Raw genomic sequence first — 21,273 nt, 5'->3', positions numbered from 1 at the left:
AGAGGGACCTTGTGCAGGCTCAACGAGCCGCGTAAGCTGCTGCGGCCCCGGTGCTGTGAGAGCTCTCGGCAGTACTGGCAGTGCTTGCAACCTTACAGCAGGTACGGGATCCGACAGCAACCTGAGCATCCACACCCGAGAAGGAATACATCTTGGGAAAGGCTGCCCGGTCCAGCTGGAAAAGATGAGGTCTGTGACTACCAACAGCAGCTTTCCCTTTCTGCCCTCGTTCTCTCCGCTGGTGACAGAAGAGAGTTGACACGCATCATCCTAATAGAGAGAAACTTAACTGGAGGAAAAGCCTCGCTGATACAAACAGGGCTATTTCTGTACCGCGCTATTTGCTAACGCAGCTCCGCTCAGTGCGGCCGGACCGCGGGGCACCGCACGGACGGCGCACGCTCCACACACTGTGCATGGACACCGCGCACACCCCGCATGGCACATCCCGCATGGCACATCCCGCACGGCCCGGGGCGGCACTCATGTGCCCCAACGCCGCGCGGCGCCATGAGGGGTGTACCGAGGCCTCCCGCGGGGGCAGCTGGTTCCCGCCGCCATGTTGGGAGTGGCGGATGGGCGGTGCCCGCTCTCGCTTCCGGGGGCGGCGGCGGCGCGCGCGGGCCGGCGCTCGGCAGCGGGGGCGGGCGGGACATGGGACCTTAAAGGGGCGGCTGAGCACGGCCCAGCCCGGCTCGGCGGGAGGGAGCGGCGGCGGCGGTGGTACCGGTAGGTGTGCGGCGGGGCGGGCTTTGCTAGCTCGCAGCGCCCCGGGCAAGGCGGTAGCTGGGTGGATTCGGTCCTTGGCCACTTTCCTGCCGCGTAGCGCCCTGAGCGGGGCGGGCGGGAGCCTCTATGGGCCGAGGCGGCCTTGGCCCGGCCGCGCTCGCCCCGCGGTTGCCCGCCGGTCTCGCCTGCGCGGAGTAAGGGGGCGGCCGGGACGCGGCGAGGCCGGGGGCGGACCCGAGTCCTCCAAGCCCCCGCCTCAGCCTTGGGCTGCGCCCGTCCCCTCGTGTGTGGGGAGGCCTTGCGGGCTCCCCCCTGCCGCTGGTTTTTATTTGCTTGGCGAGAGCCCGTGAGTTGAGCTGTTGATAGGATACAGGAGAAAACCCACCCATTGCTGCGTCTTCTTAAACCTACATTGTGCCCGGCTGCCTTTGAACTCAGCCGTAACATATTGTAGTGGTAATCAAAAAGCATCGAACGTAACCTGTGTTTTGGTGCTTCCCTCAGCTGTATGTCTCGATGCCCTTGGCTCTTCTGGGAAGCTAATAAGAGTCAGCTTTATTTTTCACTTTTTTCCTCTCTTTTCACTTTCTGTTTCACACAAGAAGGTTATCAAATCAATACACGTGATTTGACAACCTAAGTAAACGAGCTTAAGAAACTTTGGAAATTTCTTTATGCAACTTCTGTAGCTATTTACCTTCCTCTTTTTTGCTCTCTCAAAAAGGGCAGTAGACGCTCAGTGTTCGGAACTAAGGATGTTGGTTTACTTCCCCTTCGTAAACAAACCTGATCCTGTGCTTTAAAGAGAACAGCTATGTAGGGAGGTGTATAGGGACAAAGGGAAAGCCTCCTATGGTATTGATTGACTGATGGAATTGAGCAGTTAATTGCTTACTGACATTCTAGTAATAAATGCCTGACCTCAGCTCTGCAGTTTTTGAACTAGGTTATTATACAGCACAATTTGTGTCATTAGAAGAAATGGAATCTGTTACTGTCTGTATGTGAATCAAAGTTTGACTATAAAATTCTGTTGGCCAGTAACTAATTTGAAGGAGGTTTCACGAGGCTTTTCCAGGGACAAAAATGAGTTGTTGAGATGAGTACAGAACTGAATACGCTGCACAGAGGAGGTGGCATTGCTCACGCCCGTTCTTTGTGCTATCGCCTCTGTGCAGTGTGTTCAGGAAGCTGATAAGAAAGCAGGAAGCATGCAGAGTTGTGTCCTGTTCTTGGGCCCTGGCCTCTTCCCCCAGGGTCACAGATGCTTTATTCATTTATCTTGTAGGCATAATCATGTGGAGGAGTACATTCTGGTGCTGATACCTTGTGTTACCCTGCATTATCTGGGCTGAATTTCAGCTAACTAACAAGTAGGATAATTGCTTGTGTTAAGGAAGGGTTTTTAAGAAAACAATAATTAAATTAGTGATGATGAATTTGAAGGAACAAAAGCCTTCAACCCTAAACACAAAGGTACCTAGCTTGTAAACTGTTTAATTTTTGATCTTTGCAAGCATGTACATAGATTTCATAATTAACATTCATATTTCTAAGAATATTGTTTTGTGAATTTTTCTGTCTTCTGGTGAAGCCAACAGTTTGCTTTATAAGTGAAAGAACTGAGAGCATCCACAATCACCTCAGTCTGTACCAATTCACTGATGGCTAAATTACAACTGGCTTTCAGTCAATTGCTGCAACAGTAGGGTTGTGTCATCACCGAGCTCCTCCCTTTGTGATAAAATGGCATAGGCTGCGCTTCTCAATCTTACTTTTAGATGTACTGGAAAGTAGCTATTTTTTTTCCCCTGGTATGTATATGAAACATCCCATGAAAGAATTAGTGAATTGGGAATTGTAGGGGTTTTAGTATTCTTACTAGTGGTTTATGTTAAAAGGGTAGAGTACAAGTATTACTTTCTCTTTCTTCTGAAGTGAAGAGATAGTCAAATACTGTTATTTGGAAGTAGAAAGGGTAGGATTCTTTGATATCATGAATTTATAAAAATGAGTAACCTTAATAAGCCTTATGGTTTTGATATTAAAGAGATAATTTTATACCAACTTTCAGTTCTCACAGCCATTGTCTTCCATGGCCAAAAGTATTATGTTGATTTCTTCTTCTCTCACTTTACTTCCTACTCACAAGAAAATTGTGGATGCCTTACTTATTCTCCTTTTATGGAACCAAAGCACAGTCTGCTCTGTGTTATTGATGTTAGCAAAACATCTTCAGCAGAAAAAAACCTGAAATGCACAACAATTGGTAAACGTTTGTGTTTAGCTTTTAGTTTAGAGTTATTGGTAAAGAAGGAAGAAAATTTTGCGATATTGATTAGAAGCGTATCTTCATAGCAAAGGGGCTGGGTTCAAATAGAGGACCCTCAGACGGTGAGTAAGGGATCAATTTATGGTACGTAGCAAATGTGGTGGATATATGACAGATTTCTGAAAGGTATTCTGCCTGTCAGAGGCACAAAACTGCTGCTTGTTGCAGATCTCCAGCCAGAGATGCAGGACAAAAGTCTTATCACTCAAGGTGGTTTTATGAAAGTGCAAGCAATCAAAACAATTTATTGGTCTGATGCAAGTCGACTTGTGACTTTTGACAGCCTGCTTCTGTCTATAGTCTTTTACAGACATGGACTGTGTAACTGTGTTGAACAAGCACTTTATTAGGTCTCGTGGTGCCCTGCAGTTAATTTAAATTCATAAAGACCAGTAAGGGTTTCAAGTGCTTTGGAAAGCACAACCTGAATGCGTCATGACTATCATAAAGAAAGGAAGTAAGTTGTCTTTTTTCCTAGAGCTAATGAGCATTAGAATTTCTTCTCAACTAGTGCTGAAGAAAAACATGTTCAAGCAGCATGTAAATTGCCTACTATAGCTTATAATACCTTGGAGTGTATCATAAGCCTAAGAAGATTATTGGTATTGAAAAACCCTTGAAAACACTGTGCAGCCTCACTGTTGTACTGGCTTTTGGAACTTGTTTACATTGGAGACTGAGTGTGTTGGCATAAAAAGCTGGCTTCCGGTTTGCAAGTAATTCTGAATGAAAATGAAAACCCTTAGTGGTAGAGAGGAGTATCTTAGACCAGTGAGAGGGACAACAAAAAAAATTTCATGTTAATTTTTACTGTGCGATCTGGGAAGGTGAGTGGCCAAGATGAATTACGTTGTTGCTGGCTGCATAAAACAGTACTTGGATCTTGAGAGTCTGTCAATTCAAATGCTTTTTTCCCCTCCAGAGGTTTTAATTCTCCTATTTTCGGGAAACCCAGCCAGTGAGCTGCTGTTGGATGAAGTGATACTGCCTTGGCTTTCTGATCACAAGCAGATATTTAGAATTGAAGATGTGTACATGCTGACAGTAGGTCACTGTGGGTATTGCTAACACTGAATTTGCTGCTGTTGCACTACCAAAGTTATGGCTTGGCAGATGTTAGCTCTCAGTTCAGTAGCTGGGGTTGGGACAGAACTCTGATTCAACACTTGTGACTGATCCACCTGAAATATGGCCATGTGAGCAGTGCTTTTCCCAAGCAAAAATTTGCCCCATCTTCTCACAAGACCACCCTACTGCTAATATAGATATAACCATAGCTGACATCACTCTGCGTCACTCTCCAGTTTTTTCAAATTAGACAAAGAACCTACGAAAATGCTTCAGCTGCTATATGGGTGTGTTGATAAGCCAAATTAAGATCTCTAAGCCCGAGACGCTTTAAATGGATCTGGCACCATACCAAAGTCAGCCCAAAAGTGCTTGTAATGCAGGAAATATCTTGAGGTTTTAAACAGTTCTGTAAAATCACCCTTGCTTTCTTTTCCTCGGTCATCTCCAACCTAAGAACCTAACATAGGAGGATGAATTGAAAGTTTTTCACAGTTTTTAGAGGCATGACTAAATGCAGAGTAAGTGGAAAAAACGTATGTGCAGACATAAATCTATTTTCTTTTACCTCACTGTTCCTCTTGTCCAAGAGATAGAAGTAACTTCAGCCTAAACCATCCTCAGCTGGCTTGGGCAGTAATACCATAACTTTAAAATGCATTATGGTGGTGAGCTTATGGGGTGGCTTAGCCTAACAGGAGTGATGAAGAGATAACATTGTGGTTGGAATTGGGATTTCAAGGAACTTTTTCTGCCCTCACCATCTCCAAAATAAAATCAGATTATTATGATTTGCAGGCCATGCATTTATTTCCTTTTTGCTCTTGTTTCACAATGAATCTTCCTTTTTTTATATGAATGTGTTGTAGTCTTAAATTTCCTGGTAGAAAAGTTTCATGAGGCTCATTACTTCATGAAGATGTATTTTTGTAGCAAGTTTAGTTTTGCATAGTCTGTAGGTGCCAGGCCTTCCTATGTAAGGGGCAGAGGGAGACTTGTACTGAAATGCGTTTAATCCTTGCAGGTTGGTAACTGAGTAAATACTGCAGAATACTTTTTGATAATGAAAAGTAAATACAGCTGACATCACATCCTTCTTCAAAGGAGTTTTACTTTGTATTTAGGCACATTAGTTACTTGTTTAAAACTTGCCAGTCTAGAGAGAAAATAAACTAAAATAGCGGACTGTTGTTCCATTATAATTATGAAGTCTCGGTTTAGGCTGTCCTCTTTTTTCACGTTGGTTACTTTGTGGTTAGGATTTTTAAAATGGAAGGAGATGGAAAGCAAAACAAATAGGCATTGAACATGGATATTAAAATAAATGCTTGCCTTGGCAATTATCATAATAAAAATACATGTTAGGTACACTTTAGCCATATCAAGTTTTTCTCTCTGTATATTTTGTCTTTATTGAGTAATCTTAATGCCTTGGATACAGAATCATTTTGTCATATACAAAATGACATTTGAGCTGGATACCTCAATGGGTGCTTCGATTCCTGGCAGAAAGGTGGGCAAATGAGTATCCTTTATGTATGTATACTGTGTTCTGTTGGAATAGCTGAGTTATTTCAATACAAATGATGTCATCTTGGGTGTTGTAACTTCTTTAGAGATATCTTGCAGTAAAGGCACATACTATGTTCAGCTATTCCAATTAGGCATGCAACTATCAAGTGTGTATTTACATCTCTGGAAACAGGCTTTTTTGGAAATGTTTGGTTTCTTTTAAATTACTGTTGTGTGCTTTTTTGACTGTTTTAAACTGCTGTATGGTGAAAAGTCTTTTTACTGCCTAGGGAATGTCTTTTTCTATTCTGCTTTATGGCACTAATTGACTCTGCAGAGCTACTGTGCAGGTTATGTGTGGGCTTACAAAAGCAATCTGCAAACTAATGGGAATAAAACTGGCTTTTTGGAATCTATCGCATTGGGTTTGGATATTCAGTTTTAAACAGAAATTATAATCAAACAAATTCAAAGAGTGCTTTCTTGAGCCTGTTTTAAGAAGAAAGTGCTATCTTGTTTTGCATAGCTCTGAAGACAATGGCTGAAAAGTGAAGGCGAGTAACCTTGCTGGGAAGTATAGAGAAAGAAGAGTTTTCTCATTGTTCTCAGTGTCATAAGACCTTAAGAAATTATCAGAAAAGACTAGAAAATAACTGTACCCTATTATCCATAATAAAAGATTGTCAGAACATTTATCTCTTAACCAAGTGTTCTGAGTGGTTTTACTTAGCTTCCTCGCACATAGGTCATTTGTCTTTGCAGTTATGTGAAATATTGTTTTAGAGTATGGTTTCGTTTCACAAGAGGCAAAACACTATGTGTCCAAATATGAGCTTCAGAAGATAAACACATGCTTACCTGAGCTTTGAGGAATCCTGGATTTTCTCTTTCTGCTATGTGGAAGGGTTTTTTCCTCTACATCTTGCAGCTATATTTCTTCAGCGTTAGATCAATTTATAAACAGTTTCAAGACCAAATACCATTGATTTAAGGGCAAAGTGGAGGAGTGCTGTGGGTTTCCATACAACTTCTTGCTGACTGGCAGTGGAACTATTCAGGAAGATGTGAGCAAGCTAGGGGAACACAAAGCTTGTCTGTCAGCTGTTAGAACTGGTTTGCTGATGACACAAAGCTGGGCGGAGTGACTGAGGCTTCAGAGTGCTGTGTAGCCCTTCAGAAGGACCTGGGCAGAGATGAACTGTCTGAAATTCAACAAAGGCAAATGCAGGGTCCTGCACCCAGGGAAGAATAACCCTCTGCACCAGTGGAGGCTGGGATCTGACCTTCTGGAAAGCAGCTCTGCAGAGAAGGACCTGGGGGTCCTGGTGGACAACAAGCTGTCCATGAGCCAGCAGTGTGTCCTTGTGGCCAAGAAGGCCAATGGTATTCTGGGGTGCATTAGAAGAGCATTGCCAACAGATCGAGGGAGGTGATTTTGCCACTCTATTCAGCCCTGATGAGGTCACATCTGGAGTCCTGTGTCCAGTTCTGGGTTCCTCAGAACAAGAGAGATATGGAGCTCCTGAAGCAAGTCTGGTGGGGGGCAACAAAGATTATTGAGGGACTGGAGCCTCTCTCGTATGAGGAAAAGCTGAGGGAGCTGGGCATGTTCAGCCTTGAGAAGAGATGACTGAGAGGGGACCTCATCAATGTCTGTAAGTGTCTGAAATGCAGGTGTAAAGAGGAAGGATCCAGGCTCTTCTCTTGGTAGTGCCAAACAATAGGATGAGAGGCAATGGGCAGAGACTGATGCACAGGAAGTTCCATTTGAATATGAGGAAGAACTTCTTTACTGTGTGGGTGACTGTGCACTGGAACAGATTGCCCAGAGAGGTTGTAGAGTCTCCCTCACTGCAGATATTCAGAACTCTCTGAATGGAATCCTGTGCAGTGTGTTTTTAGGATGACCCTGCTTGAGCAGGGAGATTGGACCAGATGACCCACTGTGGTTCCTTCCAACCTTACCCTTACTGCTCAACTTCTGTGATTTGGTGGCAAATATGTGTGTTTTCAAGCAATTATCTAATGTCAGATACAACTTCAGACACTTTCTGGTTTAGTGTGTTACTGTTATCTTATTTGTGTCAAAAATGGATTGGTAGTTCCTCCGTCAGCTAACAGAAATAGGACAAAGTTGAGTGGGAATGGTTTGATAGCCAGCAGTACATGAAGTAGCTCTTCATGTGATTGTTATGTCTCTTCAGGTAATTACTACCGTATTTCAGCATGGCATTATCTTTCATAGGACTTTATTAATAAGATCACAGTTGTCAAGCCCAGGGTTTAATTTAGTAGAGTGTCTGTAAGCTTCAATCTTGAAGTTAATTCATAATGTCATGAAGTTACCATCCAAACTGCACTACCTAGTGTTCTTAGCGTGGTAGTTGGAAGTGCTAACTGCTGTTGTCTTCCTTCTTTTTCAGCCTCACTGCTAGTTTGTTCTTCCAATGGTTTCTCCATGAACATGTGGTTCTAGTAGCACAGCACAATGTTCTGGCAGTACTGAATAAAACACAAAAATCAGTATCTGATTAAAAAGTATACACTCTCTCTTCAGATTTTGGGTGTTTTGTTGACATGAAGGTAGTAGTATAATGCATTTGCGAACAACTGTTTGAAGATGGGAGTCTTATTACCCTTTAAAGACTTACTTTATAAACAAATCCTTCTTATGCGTTGTTTGAGAACATTATTGTCATACCCTTTCCTCAAAAGTCAAGAAACTGTTGTCCTGTGTAGCATTGGCTGCAATATGGCTCTTGGGTAACTCAAAGACAGTCTGTAGGGTTACACTGTACATCCAGCAGTTGTGCTTATGCTGGCATGTGAACTTTTGGGTGGCCAAATCTACTAGAGAGGTAGATTTGAAAACCTTTGCTACAGTTACAGAGTGATAAATACCAATTAAAATTTTTGCAGATGCTTTTGCATTTGAGGGATTCACCATACCATAACAACAACTACTTCTGGAGTGTGACTGGAATCATTTTAGGTGGTGTTTTATGTATGAAAATGTTTCCCCTTCTTATGACTCTTGAAATCCCTCAATGGGAATGGAAAGAACACTTAAAACTTATGCTCGTAACTTAAAGGTCTTAATGAATTTGTTTCTGGATTACTGGGCAAACCCATGTGCTTTTCCAGCGTGGGGAAACTTGTTATTTTAAGACCTAATTTCCTGATTTATTTTTTTTACCTCAAAATAACAATAGAGTTTTCAAAAACTGTTTAGGAACCCAAGTCTTGGAAAGGAAATTATTGGATATACCAGTTGTTCCTGTATTTCTCTTAGCTCCTAAGTTAGGTCATATCAGCTGAATAATTATTTTAGTGTCTTCTAGTCCTAACTAGGTGTTGTACTAAGCAGAATGAAGTGTATAGGCTTTCATTCTTTGAACTACCTTCTAGTTTCAACTCTAAATACTGATGAAAGGATAAATATGATGCTTAACTGGTATCTCTTATTACAGGGGGAAGATTCTCTTTAGTGTGATTACTTACAAGTAATATTACCTCATCATGGAAGAACTATCACCAGAAGAAATTCAGCTGAGGGCCAACCAGGTCACTGATGAGGTAAATATTGTAGGAAGATATCTAGGATTACAATACTTGCCTGATGAAATTAGAATATCCTTTTAAAAATAGACAGACCAGGGTACTGATTCTGCAAGGGTATAGCTGAATGTTTTAAATTTTCACTTTACTTGGCTAATACTGGAGTGAAGACTGCTCCTAAAAATAAGAATTAATTTAAACTTCTGAACTGTAAAGTCACCTGCTTGACTGAGCACTAATCACCCACCCAACTCCTGACTACAGAGACACAATGCAGGTTGAGTATCTACAGTATTGTTAGTCATATTGATACTTTGTGACTTTCTTATTTAACTAAAATCGATTTGAATATATCTCCTTTTATAATGACTTTCCAATGGGATAAGCAAAGTACTAGCAAGGACTAAAAACCAAGGAAAAAAAATAATGTGCTGCTACTATGGCTGTATTGTAGCGTGTATTAGATATAAACAGGTTGATGAACCTTTGTATACTCATTGCCTTGCTACAATGAACTGGTAAAGAAGACTTTCATACACTGAGATAGATATATAGATAGATATAAATATACACAGACAATTAATGCACTCATTTTAAAATTCTCTTTGTAGTCTTTGGAAAGCACAAGGAGGATTCTTAGTTTGGCCATTGAGGTAAGGAAAAGCTTTAGAATTCCCTCTGGATTTAAGTATAAGAAGCAGCGTGTTAAACTGTCACAGTTAGCTTAATCGGCTTTTTGTCTTTCTTAAGACACGCATGTCAGTAGAAGTTGCTGCTTTAATTCAGTAGTAGAGTTGGAATGACTTAAACTTCATGAATTTCACGTTGTGTCAGATCACAGAAGGGTTGATATCCTTTTTACCTGTTTTCCTCTTAAACAAAATTACTTAATCTCCAAATGCTACAGATCAGTTATAAAAAGTCTGTGATGGTCAGTTATGACTTTGTCCCTTGCTTCTTTCATTTGTCTTTTAGCTCACTTTACCTGTGAACAGTGTGAAAATGTCTCACTTTAAGGACAGTAGGGCTTTATCGGGTGGGGTAATAGAGAGCAGGGCTGCTTTTGGTTCTAAACAAAAGTAATTCTACATACACCTTACAATCTGTTCATCAGTTTTAACTTTAAAGATAAGACTGAAACTCTCAACACCCTTGTACATGACTTGAACCAAATCTGTATTTTGGGTTTATCTGAGTGAAGTTTTATGAGGGATCTATTCCCCTGCGCTGTTATGGCTTGCTGAAGATGTTGCTGTTACCAGTGAGGCATTGGAATCAGCATAGCCTAATGAATAGCTCTCTAACACAAATGTGAAGTACATGTAATGAGCCAACAAAAATTTCTCTTGATATCATAGTTTGATGATTCATTCTATGCTGCCAGTTTAAAGTAAAGCATTGGTGCAGCTTGCATGCTAGATTCAAGACTTTGAACCAGCAAAGAGCTGTATTGTAGTATATTCCTCAGTGCTGATTTCTTTTGCTTCATGTTCTAAAACTAGTGATGGTCTATTCTCTTCATGATCTCTTATGCTGAATTCTCAAGAATGGTTATGCAGGCTTTGTTTTGCTTTCTTCTCTTCTGGCTTCCAAGACTAAAGGCTTTGTCAGCCCTATTGAAGGGTGTAGGGATAAAGAACAAACCCAATGCTGCTTCTCAAAATGAGGCACAGCTTTTTAGCTTGATGTTGTCATAGTTCAATATGATTATTACAATAAATTTTATCATCTTGTTGTAATGTAAAAAAACAATTCCAAACCCTCACAAAAGCACCACTAATTGAGATGCTTATCAGCCTGTTTCACTAACATAAGATCTAATTTGAAACTTAGAATAGCTTTACTACAGAAGTTATTTCTAGCACAGTGTTTTATTATAAACTTGACTGGATTATCCAATTTACTATGAAGACCTTCAGATTTTGCACTGCTGTATTGAAATCTGGTTTTATATCTTCAACTAAATTTCTTTCTGCAGTCCCAGGATGTTGGCATCAAAACTATTACCATGCTAGATGAACAAGGAGGTAAGTTCTTCCTTCTTCCTCTCTAACACCATAAGTCATTATTATGACTGTAAGAAGAAAATCATCATTCAAGAGCTGTTGCTGAAACTAAAGGTTTCTTAAAGACTACTTATGTGAAAAAGAGATTTGCTTGGGTTTTCACTAGTGTTTGTAGTATTTAAATGAGGTTTTAAAGTAGTTCAGAAATAATGTTAGTTACAATGTAATACAGAAGCTGCTTCTCTCCACCATCCCATGAATGTAACTGTGTGCATTTATTTTAAAAGCAGCAAAAAAAGTGCTGGTCTAAGGATAAGGAATATATTTTTCATGTAGTAAACAAAACTTATCACTTAATATTTATCTTAAAAAAAAAAAATCCTCGAAGGCAGGAAAGAAAACAGGCTTTAGTCTTGGTATAAAGATAGAACTGAAACTTGTTAAGTTCCTGCTTTAAAGAAATGTTAATATTCCCCACCCTCATCTTCCCCCAATCCATGTGTATTCAGGTTACTTGTTTCTTTCCTAGAACAACTAAATCGCATAGAAGAAGGCATGGACCAGATAAATAAGGACATGAGAGAAGCTGAAAAGACACTGACAGAGCTCAACAAATGTTGTGGGCTCTGTGTCTGTCCTTGTAACAGGTCAGTTATATTGGTACTTGGGTCGGAAGTTCTAGAATATTCCCAGTAGCTGCTGTACTGGGAGATGTTCACTAATAAAAGAGCTAATTAAAAAATGCTAGCAGAGTTGATTCTTTTGGTTTGTAGAGCTGCACCCTTATAAAATTGTATAAGAGTAGCTAAAGCTTACTTGCATCTAACCATATGTTGTGCCCCTTCCACTGTACATATAGCTGCTGTATAACAACCTCCCCAGTTGTGCCTTAACCTCCTTAAAGCTGATATTTAGTAGAATACTATCAATGTCCATGCAAATGAGACCAAATAGGACTTCAAATAAATATGTAAGTGCCTGCCTCTGACAAATTTGACTCCAAAAATCTTTTTTTCACAAAAGCGCTTTTGTACTAACTTAAAAGCAAGAAAACTTATTTTTTGGGGAAGGAAAGTAATATTGGTTCTCTAGGCATTTAGAAAATATTTGTGCTTTAGGGAGGGTGAGAGTAGGAGAGTAGAAGAACAGAACAGACATTGGTGTTAAAGCTTTAATCTTTTCAATAATGGCTATATAAACTCTTGCAGACCTGCTTCACGCTACCTTTATAACATTACCGTTATGGCTACCATATCCAAGTCAGTTGAGTAATCTTGTATGGCACTTGATTTGTACTTTTAAACACCTAAACAGCCTGAACAATGATCAGAGTTATTTTTTGAAGGTGTACTAGCTTTAAGTAGCGTGTCGAATTGTTTTGAGGGAATTGGATGTGATCGTATTTCTTCCAAATTAAGGAGAAATAAATTGAGTGTGGTAACTGAAATGAATAATGTGTGTATTTGTTGTTTTTTGCTCTTTAGCATGAGCAAAAAAATCTTATTCAACTGGGAGGCAGCAGAAGTTTAGATAGAGATTCCTTGGAGTGGCTGAGTCTGGTTATCCAGGAGAATACTTTGAGGATCATTTAGGACAGATATGAATGTGGCTTTTAAGACTGAAAGTCCTAGAGCTTGAGGCCCTTGAAAAGACAGATAGTTCTGTCCTGACCTCTGGATAGGTATGCTTCCTGCTTTATATTAGTTGGATCAAGCTGGTGGACTTTGAGCATTTTGACACACTCAATCTTTGTTTTCTATAGTTGATAGTCTTATTTCACTGAAGCTAAGCAGCTTATTGACACTGAGCAAGCTTAGAATTTGTGAACTCTTGTGGCACTCCAAGTACACAGATAACAAGAAAAGAAATAAGAGTTGTGTATCAAATGGACCGTAATGTACAGAAAAAAAAAATTACCAGATAAGTAGAGGGCAGTGCAGAAGAAGAAACAGTGAGTGTCTTTAATATATCTACTGGTACATCAGTCTTTCTGTCAATGCCAGAATTATTTGTCAATCAGTTATCTCCAAAGCTTTTCATTTTTTTCACGAGCATAAAGCTAAATCAGAACACTTGTTGAATTAAATATTGCTTTTATAATTTCTCCTAGGCTTAGATTATGTATAAAAGCTTTCTAAAAACACAATACTGGCAGTACTGTTTTACAATCTATGTACTAATAACAAGTTGCCTGTTTGTTGGTCTTTACTATTCTTTCTTCTCCATTCTTTCCTCCATTCTCTTCTAACACTGATGCTTGCTTTCTAAAAATGAAGACTAGGATAAGAAGCTGTATTCACTTAAACTGGTGAAAGTGGATTTTAGGACAAGGTCAGTCTTAGTAGTGCAGATGCATATTTAACCAGCTGTTTGAAGTGATGCTTCTGTTGTCTTTGTGCTTGCATGTGCATGATGTCTGTCTGCATGCAGGTCTCCTTATGACTGATGTATTGTAATACTGATCTGAACAGAAAATACCCATTACTACAGAGGGGTAGTAGTTACAGAAATGGTGAACAACTGCTTGAGCTCTTGCTGGTATGGCAAGTTGTATAAATAGCTTTAGTTTTACAGAAATAAAACATGAGAGAAGTGAACGTTTGAAATGTTCAGTTGAATTTGAAAAACAGCTCTTAAAAACAGGTGGTGAGAAATTTTGTTCTTGACTGTGTTTAGTTCAAACAATGCTGTTTCTAGCTGTCTCCTTCAGATGTGAAACTAATTTTCAGGCCACTTGTTTTTTGGTAATAACATCCTTACAGTTGCCTCTGAGACCTAAGACTTCACTTATCCAGAAGCAAATCACACAAAGTTCTCCTGCTGTTGTGGCTTTAGTATGAAAGAGATTAAAATATAATGCTCAATCTAGTTGCTGTAAACCTAAAGAGATCTGTAAGCTTGTGTATGTACAAAGAGCTAGAATTGACTAGTTTAGGTTTCTTTAGGGTTTTGCTAGGTTCAGCACTTCAATTGTGAACTGAGAAGTGATTCCATTTCTTCCCCTTCATGTATTTGTTCTAGATTACTATTTGTAGGATCTGACCTGCGAAACACCATTTCCCATTTCAAATATATAAATGCCAGTAGAATTAGGGGAATATTTCTTCATTGCAGTGAATTTCACAACACTTCAAATGTATAACATCTGGGCTACTGAAAGGCACTGTATCTATAGAAATTGATTACAGGTAACTGTAAAGTTAGATGTACTACTGAAAGACACTGCAGATTTCCCTTCACAGGCTTTTAAAGAAGCAGAAAAGTGGCAGTGGAATCTGGATTGTCTAGCTTAAACCTGAAAATGCCAGAAAAGAAGGTGAACATGAGAATATTCTTCTCAAAATGAGAACTGACCCCAATTTAGATCAGTTATTTTTGTTATATTTTCTTCCCTTCTTGCTTTTGTGGCTCTGTGATTCCTGAGACTGCTTTGTGTCAGTGTGCTTTTAATTTTTTTTCTTATTAATTATGTGATAGAAGTGTAATGGTAAGTTGTTTTGATTTAATGGAGTTAGTACAATTGAATTGCATAATGCATTAGCTATTTAAATATGATTACTGTTATTTTATAATCAAAATTACCCTGAGAAACATTAAAAAGAAAGACTTGGCAACAGAAAATATTTTATAAAAACCTAGAGTGATTTATGATTTTCTTGCATAGTATAGCTATTTGTGTTTGAGGAAGTTTTTTCACTCATCCCCATTTCTTCCTGAAAAGTAATCAATCATGATTGATTATACTAATGCCTGTTGTAAGTGCAACTTTATCTTGTGACATGTAAGCCTTCCTGCTACTGTCATAAGCTTCTGTGTCCTGGTGAAGTATATTACTTTAATTCTTGTGTTAAAGCTTAAGATGACATTAATCACTGTCCTTAGTTGTGTTTGTACTATCAAGATATGAGAAATTGTATTACATAGATGAGGCTTTATCCATACAAAACTAAATCTCTTTAAGGCACAAGACAAATGTTTCTGAAAACCCTAGATTGATACTGAATTTCAGTCAGGAAGCCATATTTCTGAGGTAGTTGTTCAGATTTCTTATCTTTCTGGAGTAGGACAAAGAACTTTGAGGCCAGCAAGGCATATAGAGCAACCTGGGGAGATGGAACAGAGAACTCAGCAGATCATGTGATATCCATGCAACCAAGACGTATAAACCAGCAGCAGCCTCAGGCTTCTGGAGGACCAAGTGGTGGATATATTACAAGGTTTGCTTGTTCATATTTCTTAGCACTTATCAGCTTCTTTCAGATGCATTTTAGGTGAAGTTGTTAAATAGTAAGTTGAAGGAGTTGTTATAGTTTGGAAAGGAGATGGCAGACACCTGTGCTGTCAGTATTGTAGTGCTCATCTTACACTTTCTTTTTTAATAGTGGTGATATTATCAGTCTGTTTCTGGATGTGAGGACTATAGAGCTTAGTGCTCGGTTATTGAGGGGACTCTTAAAAAAAAGAGACTCTCTTAGTCATAAAGTGTATTTGAGATAAACTCATGTCTTAAAATTCCTCTGTTAGCTAGTATTTTAATTTTTAGGGCTATTTTTGTAATAATGGCTAGCTTAGCACCTTTTTTTGGTAGGTGCTTACTTGGAATGCAGGGGGCTTTGAAAGGGGAAAAACACACCTTGGCTTGAATACATTGTGCAACAAAGTCCTATTGGACTAAATCTAGAGTAAAGCAAGTTCCTGATTCTTGAAACTTTACCTTAATTACTTGAACAGAATAACAAATGATGCCAGAGAAGATGAAATGGATGAAAATCTTGCTCAAGTGGGAAACATTCTTGGGAATTTGAAAAACATGGCTTTGGATATGGGCAATGAAATTGATGCCCAGAATAAACAAATAGACCGGATAAACGTAAAGGTAAGTGTCAAAGGTGTTCTCTGCTTTCAGCTTAGAGGTTGTAACTGAGAAGTTACTAGGAATGTGCATTAAGGTTATACCATCCTCTAGGTTGCAGTGATTTCAATGGGAAATATAGCTTGATGTTTGGGTAAGTAGTGGAAGATTCAAATGCTTCAGAGTGTCAGGAAACCTAAATATACAGCATATATACAGGTTACTACTTACTCTGGAAACAAACTTGATGGGATCAAAAGGAAAAACATTTACTGGAGGTATAACTGGGGGATTGTTGCTTGCAGGAAATCTTTTATGCGGTAGGGAATAGGTATTTGTAAAAATAGGGAGGGTCTTCTGGAATTTCTAAAAAGTCACTAGAATAATTAAATATAAAATAAAACAGATAATTCATTGCCCTAATTCTTGGGGACAAATTAATATTGGGACTGAGAAGACTTTGGAATAATGAGGTTTGTAGGTGCACAGGGACATGGTCTGCCTTCATCTGCATATGAAGTTAGTCACAGTAAATTTCTTTTTTTTATTACTTTATATTACTTAAATATGAGATTCCCCAAACAGATTAAGCATATATAAATATGTTTGGCAGAAGGGGGTGTCTTTCAAAGGGAAACTTAATGAGTATGTTAGGCCTATTTTAGAAATGCCCATATTAAAAGTTCTCTTACAAACATCCTGGTTTAGAAAGGAAATGAAAGCTTTAATGATTAGTGTATATTAAAGACTTCAAAAAGCAGCAGTGAACACAAATTCTTGTAAAATTTTAGTATTAAGACAAAATGGGAAGTTTAAAAATCTCAAAGTTAAAAATCTCACTGAAATGTGTAGTAAAGTTAAAAGCAAGATAAATGATGTTTTCTCAAATATACGGAGCTAGTTTGACAAAAATGCTGGTTGTACTTGTGTCAGCATTTCAATTTTGTCTAGTAATTAAGGGGTTGTTGTATTAATAAGGCAAATCAGCATGATTCTATGGAGGATGCTTTAACTGTTTTGCTGTTCTTGAAATTGTAGACCTGATTATAAGGTAAAAAAGTCAAACATTTTAAAGTACGCTAGAATATTCCTTGGAGTTTAAAATTAGGTGGGAAATTCTTACAACTTATAAAGCAGACTGAAAATTGCCTGCTCAAATGAACTGCAAGTAGGAATTACTATTTTTAGCAATAGTGTTTCTAGTAGATTAAAGCACCTGTTTTTGGCCTGATGCTTTTTTGCTTTAGTGGCCTGAAAAAATCTTGCTGATCAAGTCTTACTAATTTTTAAAATACGATTGTATACAAGTTAGAATTGCTTTACAGAACACAGTGAAAATGAAAGTGCAATTCCTGGCTTTGTGACTAGCAACCTGTGTCAGGATAATTAAATTAATTCTTTTCTGTTGATAACTTTTTTAATCTAGTGAACAGTATGGAAACCAAATCAAAATGCTGAGTGTAAACCTCCACAGGACAGTATCATATAAAGAAACAAAAAGCAGTATTAAGCTTAACTTCGGAATAGAGTTGATGCCTTTTTTTTTTCTTTTTTTAATTCTAACTCATCTGGAAAATATATAGACTTGACTAGGTGACTTTTGGTAGTCTGCAGTGCTGTGCAGGACTCCTAATCTGAGTAAACCTGTAATGAAACTTATGTTATTGGCTTTTTCTTAGAAGCAGATCTAGTAGTTAGATGGATGTGTTTCTGAAGTGTTGTTAGTCTTACTTTTGTATAGTATATTCTTGCCCCTCCCTCTACCCTTGACCTGAAAGGCAGGAAGGAGAGAAAAGGAGGGAAGGACTTGAACTGCACATGTCCTTTTACCAGCCATTTGCAGTATGAAGTTGTGAAATAGCTAATACTTGGCACAGGTAGAACTTCTTAGGAGTTCCTCTGATGATGAGGACATTCCCCGCTGCAGGCTGGATAACTGAGGAATTATTTCAAATCTCCTTATCATACCTTTCAATAAAACTGTATTTTGACACTTTTTCAACCTAGATGTTGTGAGCTGATTTTTGATGCTTTATGGTAGTAAAACAATAATAAAGAACTTTTTTGTACAAATACCATATTCTTATGACACTAGTACACTGGAGGGTGTGTGAATGAAAACCAGGGATTTGTGCTAAGCAAAATAATTCTGACTTTATGCCAGGTCTACTTTTGACTATTACTTCTAGTTCAGAGCAACTTTGTTGCTCTGTAAAGGTCCTTAAGATGTCCAAAGACTTGGAGAGAGGGAATTTTTATCTCCTTATTTTGTTAATATTGTTCCTGACCAACTGAGGCAAGCTGCTGTTTTGAAAGTCTGCAGCTAAAGAGTAGAAACTATTTCTCCTGATTTTGTTTCTGCCAAAATTGACAGCATATACTGGCTTCCCTTCTGTCTACGGCAGTGATAATACCTTGCAATTCAGAAGTTCATGTCAGTTTGAATTTTTAAACTGTTTTGCATGGAGTCTGCAAATGATGTATTAATTTCTCTCTTTCAGGCTGATACAAACAGGGACCGCATTGAGCAAGCCAACATCAGAGCCAAGAAATTAATTGACAATTAAAGCCTGCTGTCATTGTTCAATGACACTGTCTCTCCAGCTGCAAACCACCATATTCATGGATCTGTGAAACTTTTATTCTTTAATAAGAGGGGCTGGGAAAAATGAAGCAGTAACTTTCTATAGTAATTAATTTTCTCTTATTGCTTCATGTAAACATGGCTTTGACTCAAAGAAAGCAGCCAACTTCCTTCTTCTCATCTGCCTTCACTTCCTCTATACTGCTCAGGGCTAAAAGTATTAGGGCTTTGAGAATCTTCTTGCATGTTTTATTCCTCCTCTCAGTTTTTCTTTTTTTTTAATTTTTTTTTTTTTAATTTCTTGCACCGAAAATACAGTCCTTTTATTGAAGTTGAACAAGCAGGGGTAACCTGAATTCACAGTTGTGGAAAGTTGGAGAGGGCACTTTGCACTGTTTGAAATACCTCATAAGTTGAGTGTCTTCACTAAAATAGGGACTTGGTGAACATTGTCTAACTTGTATCTCTAGCATGCTAACCATAGCTTTACAATCCAAACCACATGACTGGTTTGGGGTTGAGTTTGTGGATCACAAAATTGAAGAGGCCCATTACTTACAGCTTGTGAGTTGAGGGCTTTAAAACACTTTGTAACCACATGAACTTTAATGGTAACTGGAGGGATATAGAGGTTTCCATTTCTTTACTGTAAATTGGCATCACTTTGGAGGCCATGACTAGGAAATCATGCTGCATTGTTCTGATATTTGTTGTGCGTGTATATATATGCCTGATCTAAACCCTGTGCACACATGAGTAGAAGAAAATAAAACTATGTCCCTGAAGTATTTATTTGATGGAAATTTTTACACCCCTCATCTGAAAGTTAATTTCTAAGTGTTTGAATGATGCATCTAAACTGGAAGAAACTGAGTAGAAAAGCATGCAGATCTCTTGCATCCCATATCTTATTCTCTTTTGGCCAGTTTTCACTGGAGTTCAGTTTGTGCCTTTCTCCAGTACAAAATAGTGACTGAAATCTGGTGCAGAGTTTGCTGTCAGCAGTGACTTTGGGAGTACTTTTTAAACCTATCAAAACCAGAGAAGCTTATTATGAAACTTTTTTGTCACAGGTCTGGAGGAAGAAGTAGCCATTTATGAACTGTATGCTAGTTCTAAATAAACTAGTTCTAAATAGTTTCCTGACTGGTTTATTATTGCAGATATTGGGACTGGCAATTGGAAATATTACATGTCCAAGTTACTTGCAACTAAAAGTTCTTGTTCTATTGCAGAATAGAGGAGTTTCTGACCAGGTGAGGTGAAGCTCTTTCCTATGAAGAAAAACATTTTGGTTTTACTGTAGTATAATTAGATTTATTTCCAGAATTTTTCTTTAAATCTTTATAGTAATTAAATTGCAAGTGGCTTATATAATTTTAACTCCACCCAGCTATATACTATGCGTGTTTTACAGTTGAAAATGATGCTTTGGAGTAACCCATGATACTCAGTGTTGGATGGCAAAAATCTTCAAACCAAATTGATTGGAGGAATAATTAAAACTAATAGCATTATGGGGTGTTTTTTTGGGAGGACAGACTACAAGTATCCTGTAGCCACTAATATTGAATCCCAGGGCTAGAGATGACACTAATCCATTGAAATGTTTAGACAGTGTTAGGTATTTTGTTTTCTTTTTAGCAGAAATACAGTCAGTATTAGTGGTATATTTTCAGTTCACTCCCAGCACAACCTGATATTTAAAGAAAAAAACCAAAATCAGCAACCACACATACACAAAACTCAACAAAAAACTAACCAAACAAAACAGAAAAACCCAAACAACTGACCAAAGGATGAAACAGCTGCATGTAATAAATAGGCCAGTGGCAGTTTGCCTTATGTGAAGAAGGTGAAGTCATTTTTAGGGCATTAGATACTTCAGTACTGTGGATTGGCTCCTGTCTAGCTTCTGGTAATTGTTGGAAAGCCAATGAATTTCAAAAGCTTACTAGTTGCCCAATCAGTAAATGAAGATTATATGCTTAAAAACCCAAGTAGCAAAGAAGTACTTTTTAAGAACATGGCATAGTAAACTTCAAAGAACCACCTACATAAGAAAGTGTAGGGAATTTTGGATGAGCTTTTTTTTTCCTTCTTACAGACTTCATGTTAACTGAAGGATTATTTGCTGCTAGTTGTAAAAGCAAAGTATACATTATTTAATTGTCTTCCTGGGACAGAAGACTGAAGTGGTTACCTTTATTCTGCTTACACAATGCAAACCTGCTCTGTAGCATTTGAACATTCCAAACATTGGAATGTTTTTCTCCCTTGCCACTACAAGTCCATATTCTTGACTCACCTGAGCTCTAACAACAAATTAACACATTGGCTGACAGAACACTGTGATGGGTATATCAGAATTGTAATATTGCAATGAATACCACACAAGGAAATAATTTCTGAGACTCTGAGCTTGAGTATTAGCGGAGCATCGATACTATTTTCTGATCTGCAAGAGCCAAATCCATGAGGGAGTTGGTGCCTTTATGTTAGTGAACAACACAGTCTGCTACTTGGATTGTCTTACTGTTGTCTATAGAATAGATGCCTAATTTCCATATCTGTGGTATGAAATCAACCCTTGTACATCTTTGTATGTCTGAATGCTATTAAGAATGAAGGC

At 38.6% G+C, this 21,273-nt stretch overlaps 1 protein-coding gene across 1 annotated transcript; it reads left to right on the top strand.

Moving 5' to 3' along the window:
- The first annotated feature begins 632 nt into the window (after nucleotides 1–632).
- SNAP23 (synaptosome associated protein 23) lies at nucleotides 633–20,796 on the top strand. The gene is made up of 8 exons (XM_017808671.1): nucleotides 633–729; nucleotides 9,112–9,217; nucleotides 9,811–9,852; nucleotides 11,178–11,226; nucleotides 11,735–11,852; nucleotides 15,270–15,422; nucleotides 15,937–16,081; nucleotides 18,559–20,796. The coding sequence occupies exons 2-8, from the start codon at nucleotides 9,161–9,163 to the stop codon at nucleotides 18,622–18,624; spliced, it is 630 nt and encodes a 209-aa protein (XP_017664160.1). The 5' UTR covers nucleotides 633–729; nucleotides 9,112–9,160; the 3' UTR covers nucleotides 18,625–20,796.
- Nucleotides 20,797–21,273: the final 477 nt, after the last annotated feature.

This window comes from Lepidothrix coronata, unplaced genomic scaffold (assembly GCF_001604755.1).
Source record: "Lepidothrix coronata isolate B3197 unplaced genomic scaffold, Lepidothrix_coronata-1.0 Scaffold1, whole genome shotgun sequence".
Taxonomy (NCBI): Eukaryota; Metazoa; Chordata; class Aves; order Passeriformes; family Pipridae; genus Lepidothrix; species Lepidothrix coronata.
This window is presented reverse-complemented; position numbering and strand designations above follow the sequence as displayed.

Excerpts from the sequence above, each read along its gene's own strand:
- SNAP23 (XM_017808671.1), top strand. The coding sequence starts at position 9,161 with ATGGAAGAACTATCACCAGAAGAAATTCAGCTGAGGGCCAACCAGGTC. Across the intron at positions 11,227-11,734 it reads CATGCTAGATGAACAAGGAG|AACAACTAAATCGCATAGAA; the intron begins GTAAGTTCTTCC and ends TTTCTTTCCTAG. Across the intron at positions 15,423-15,936 it reads AGTGGTGGATATATTACAAG|AATAACAAATGATGCCAGAG; the intron begins GTTTGCTTGTTC and ends TTACTTGAACAG.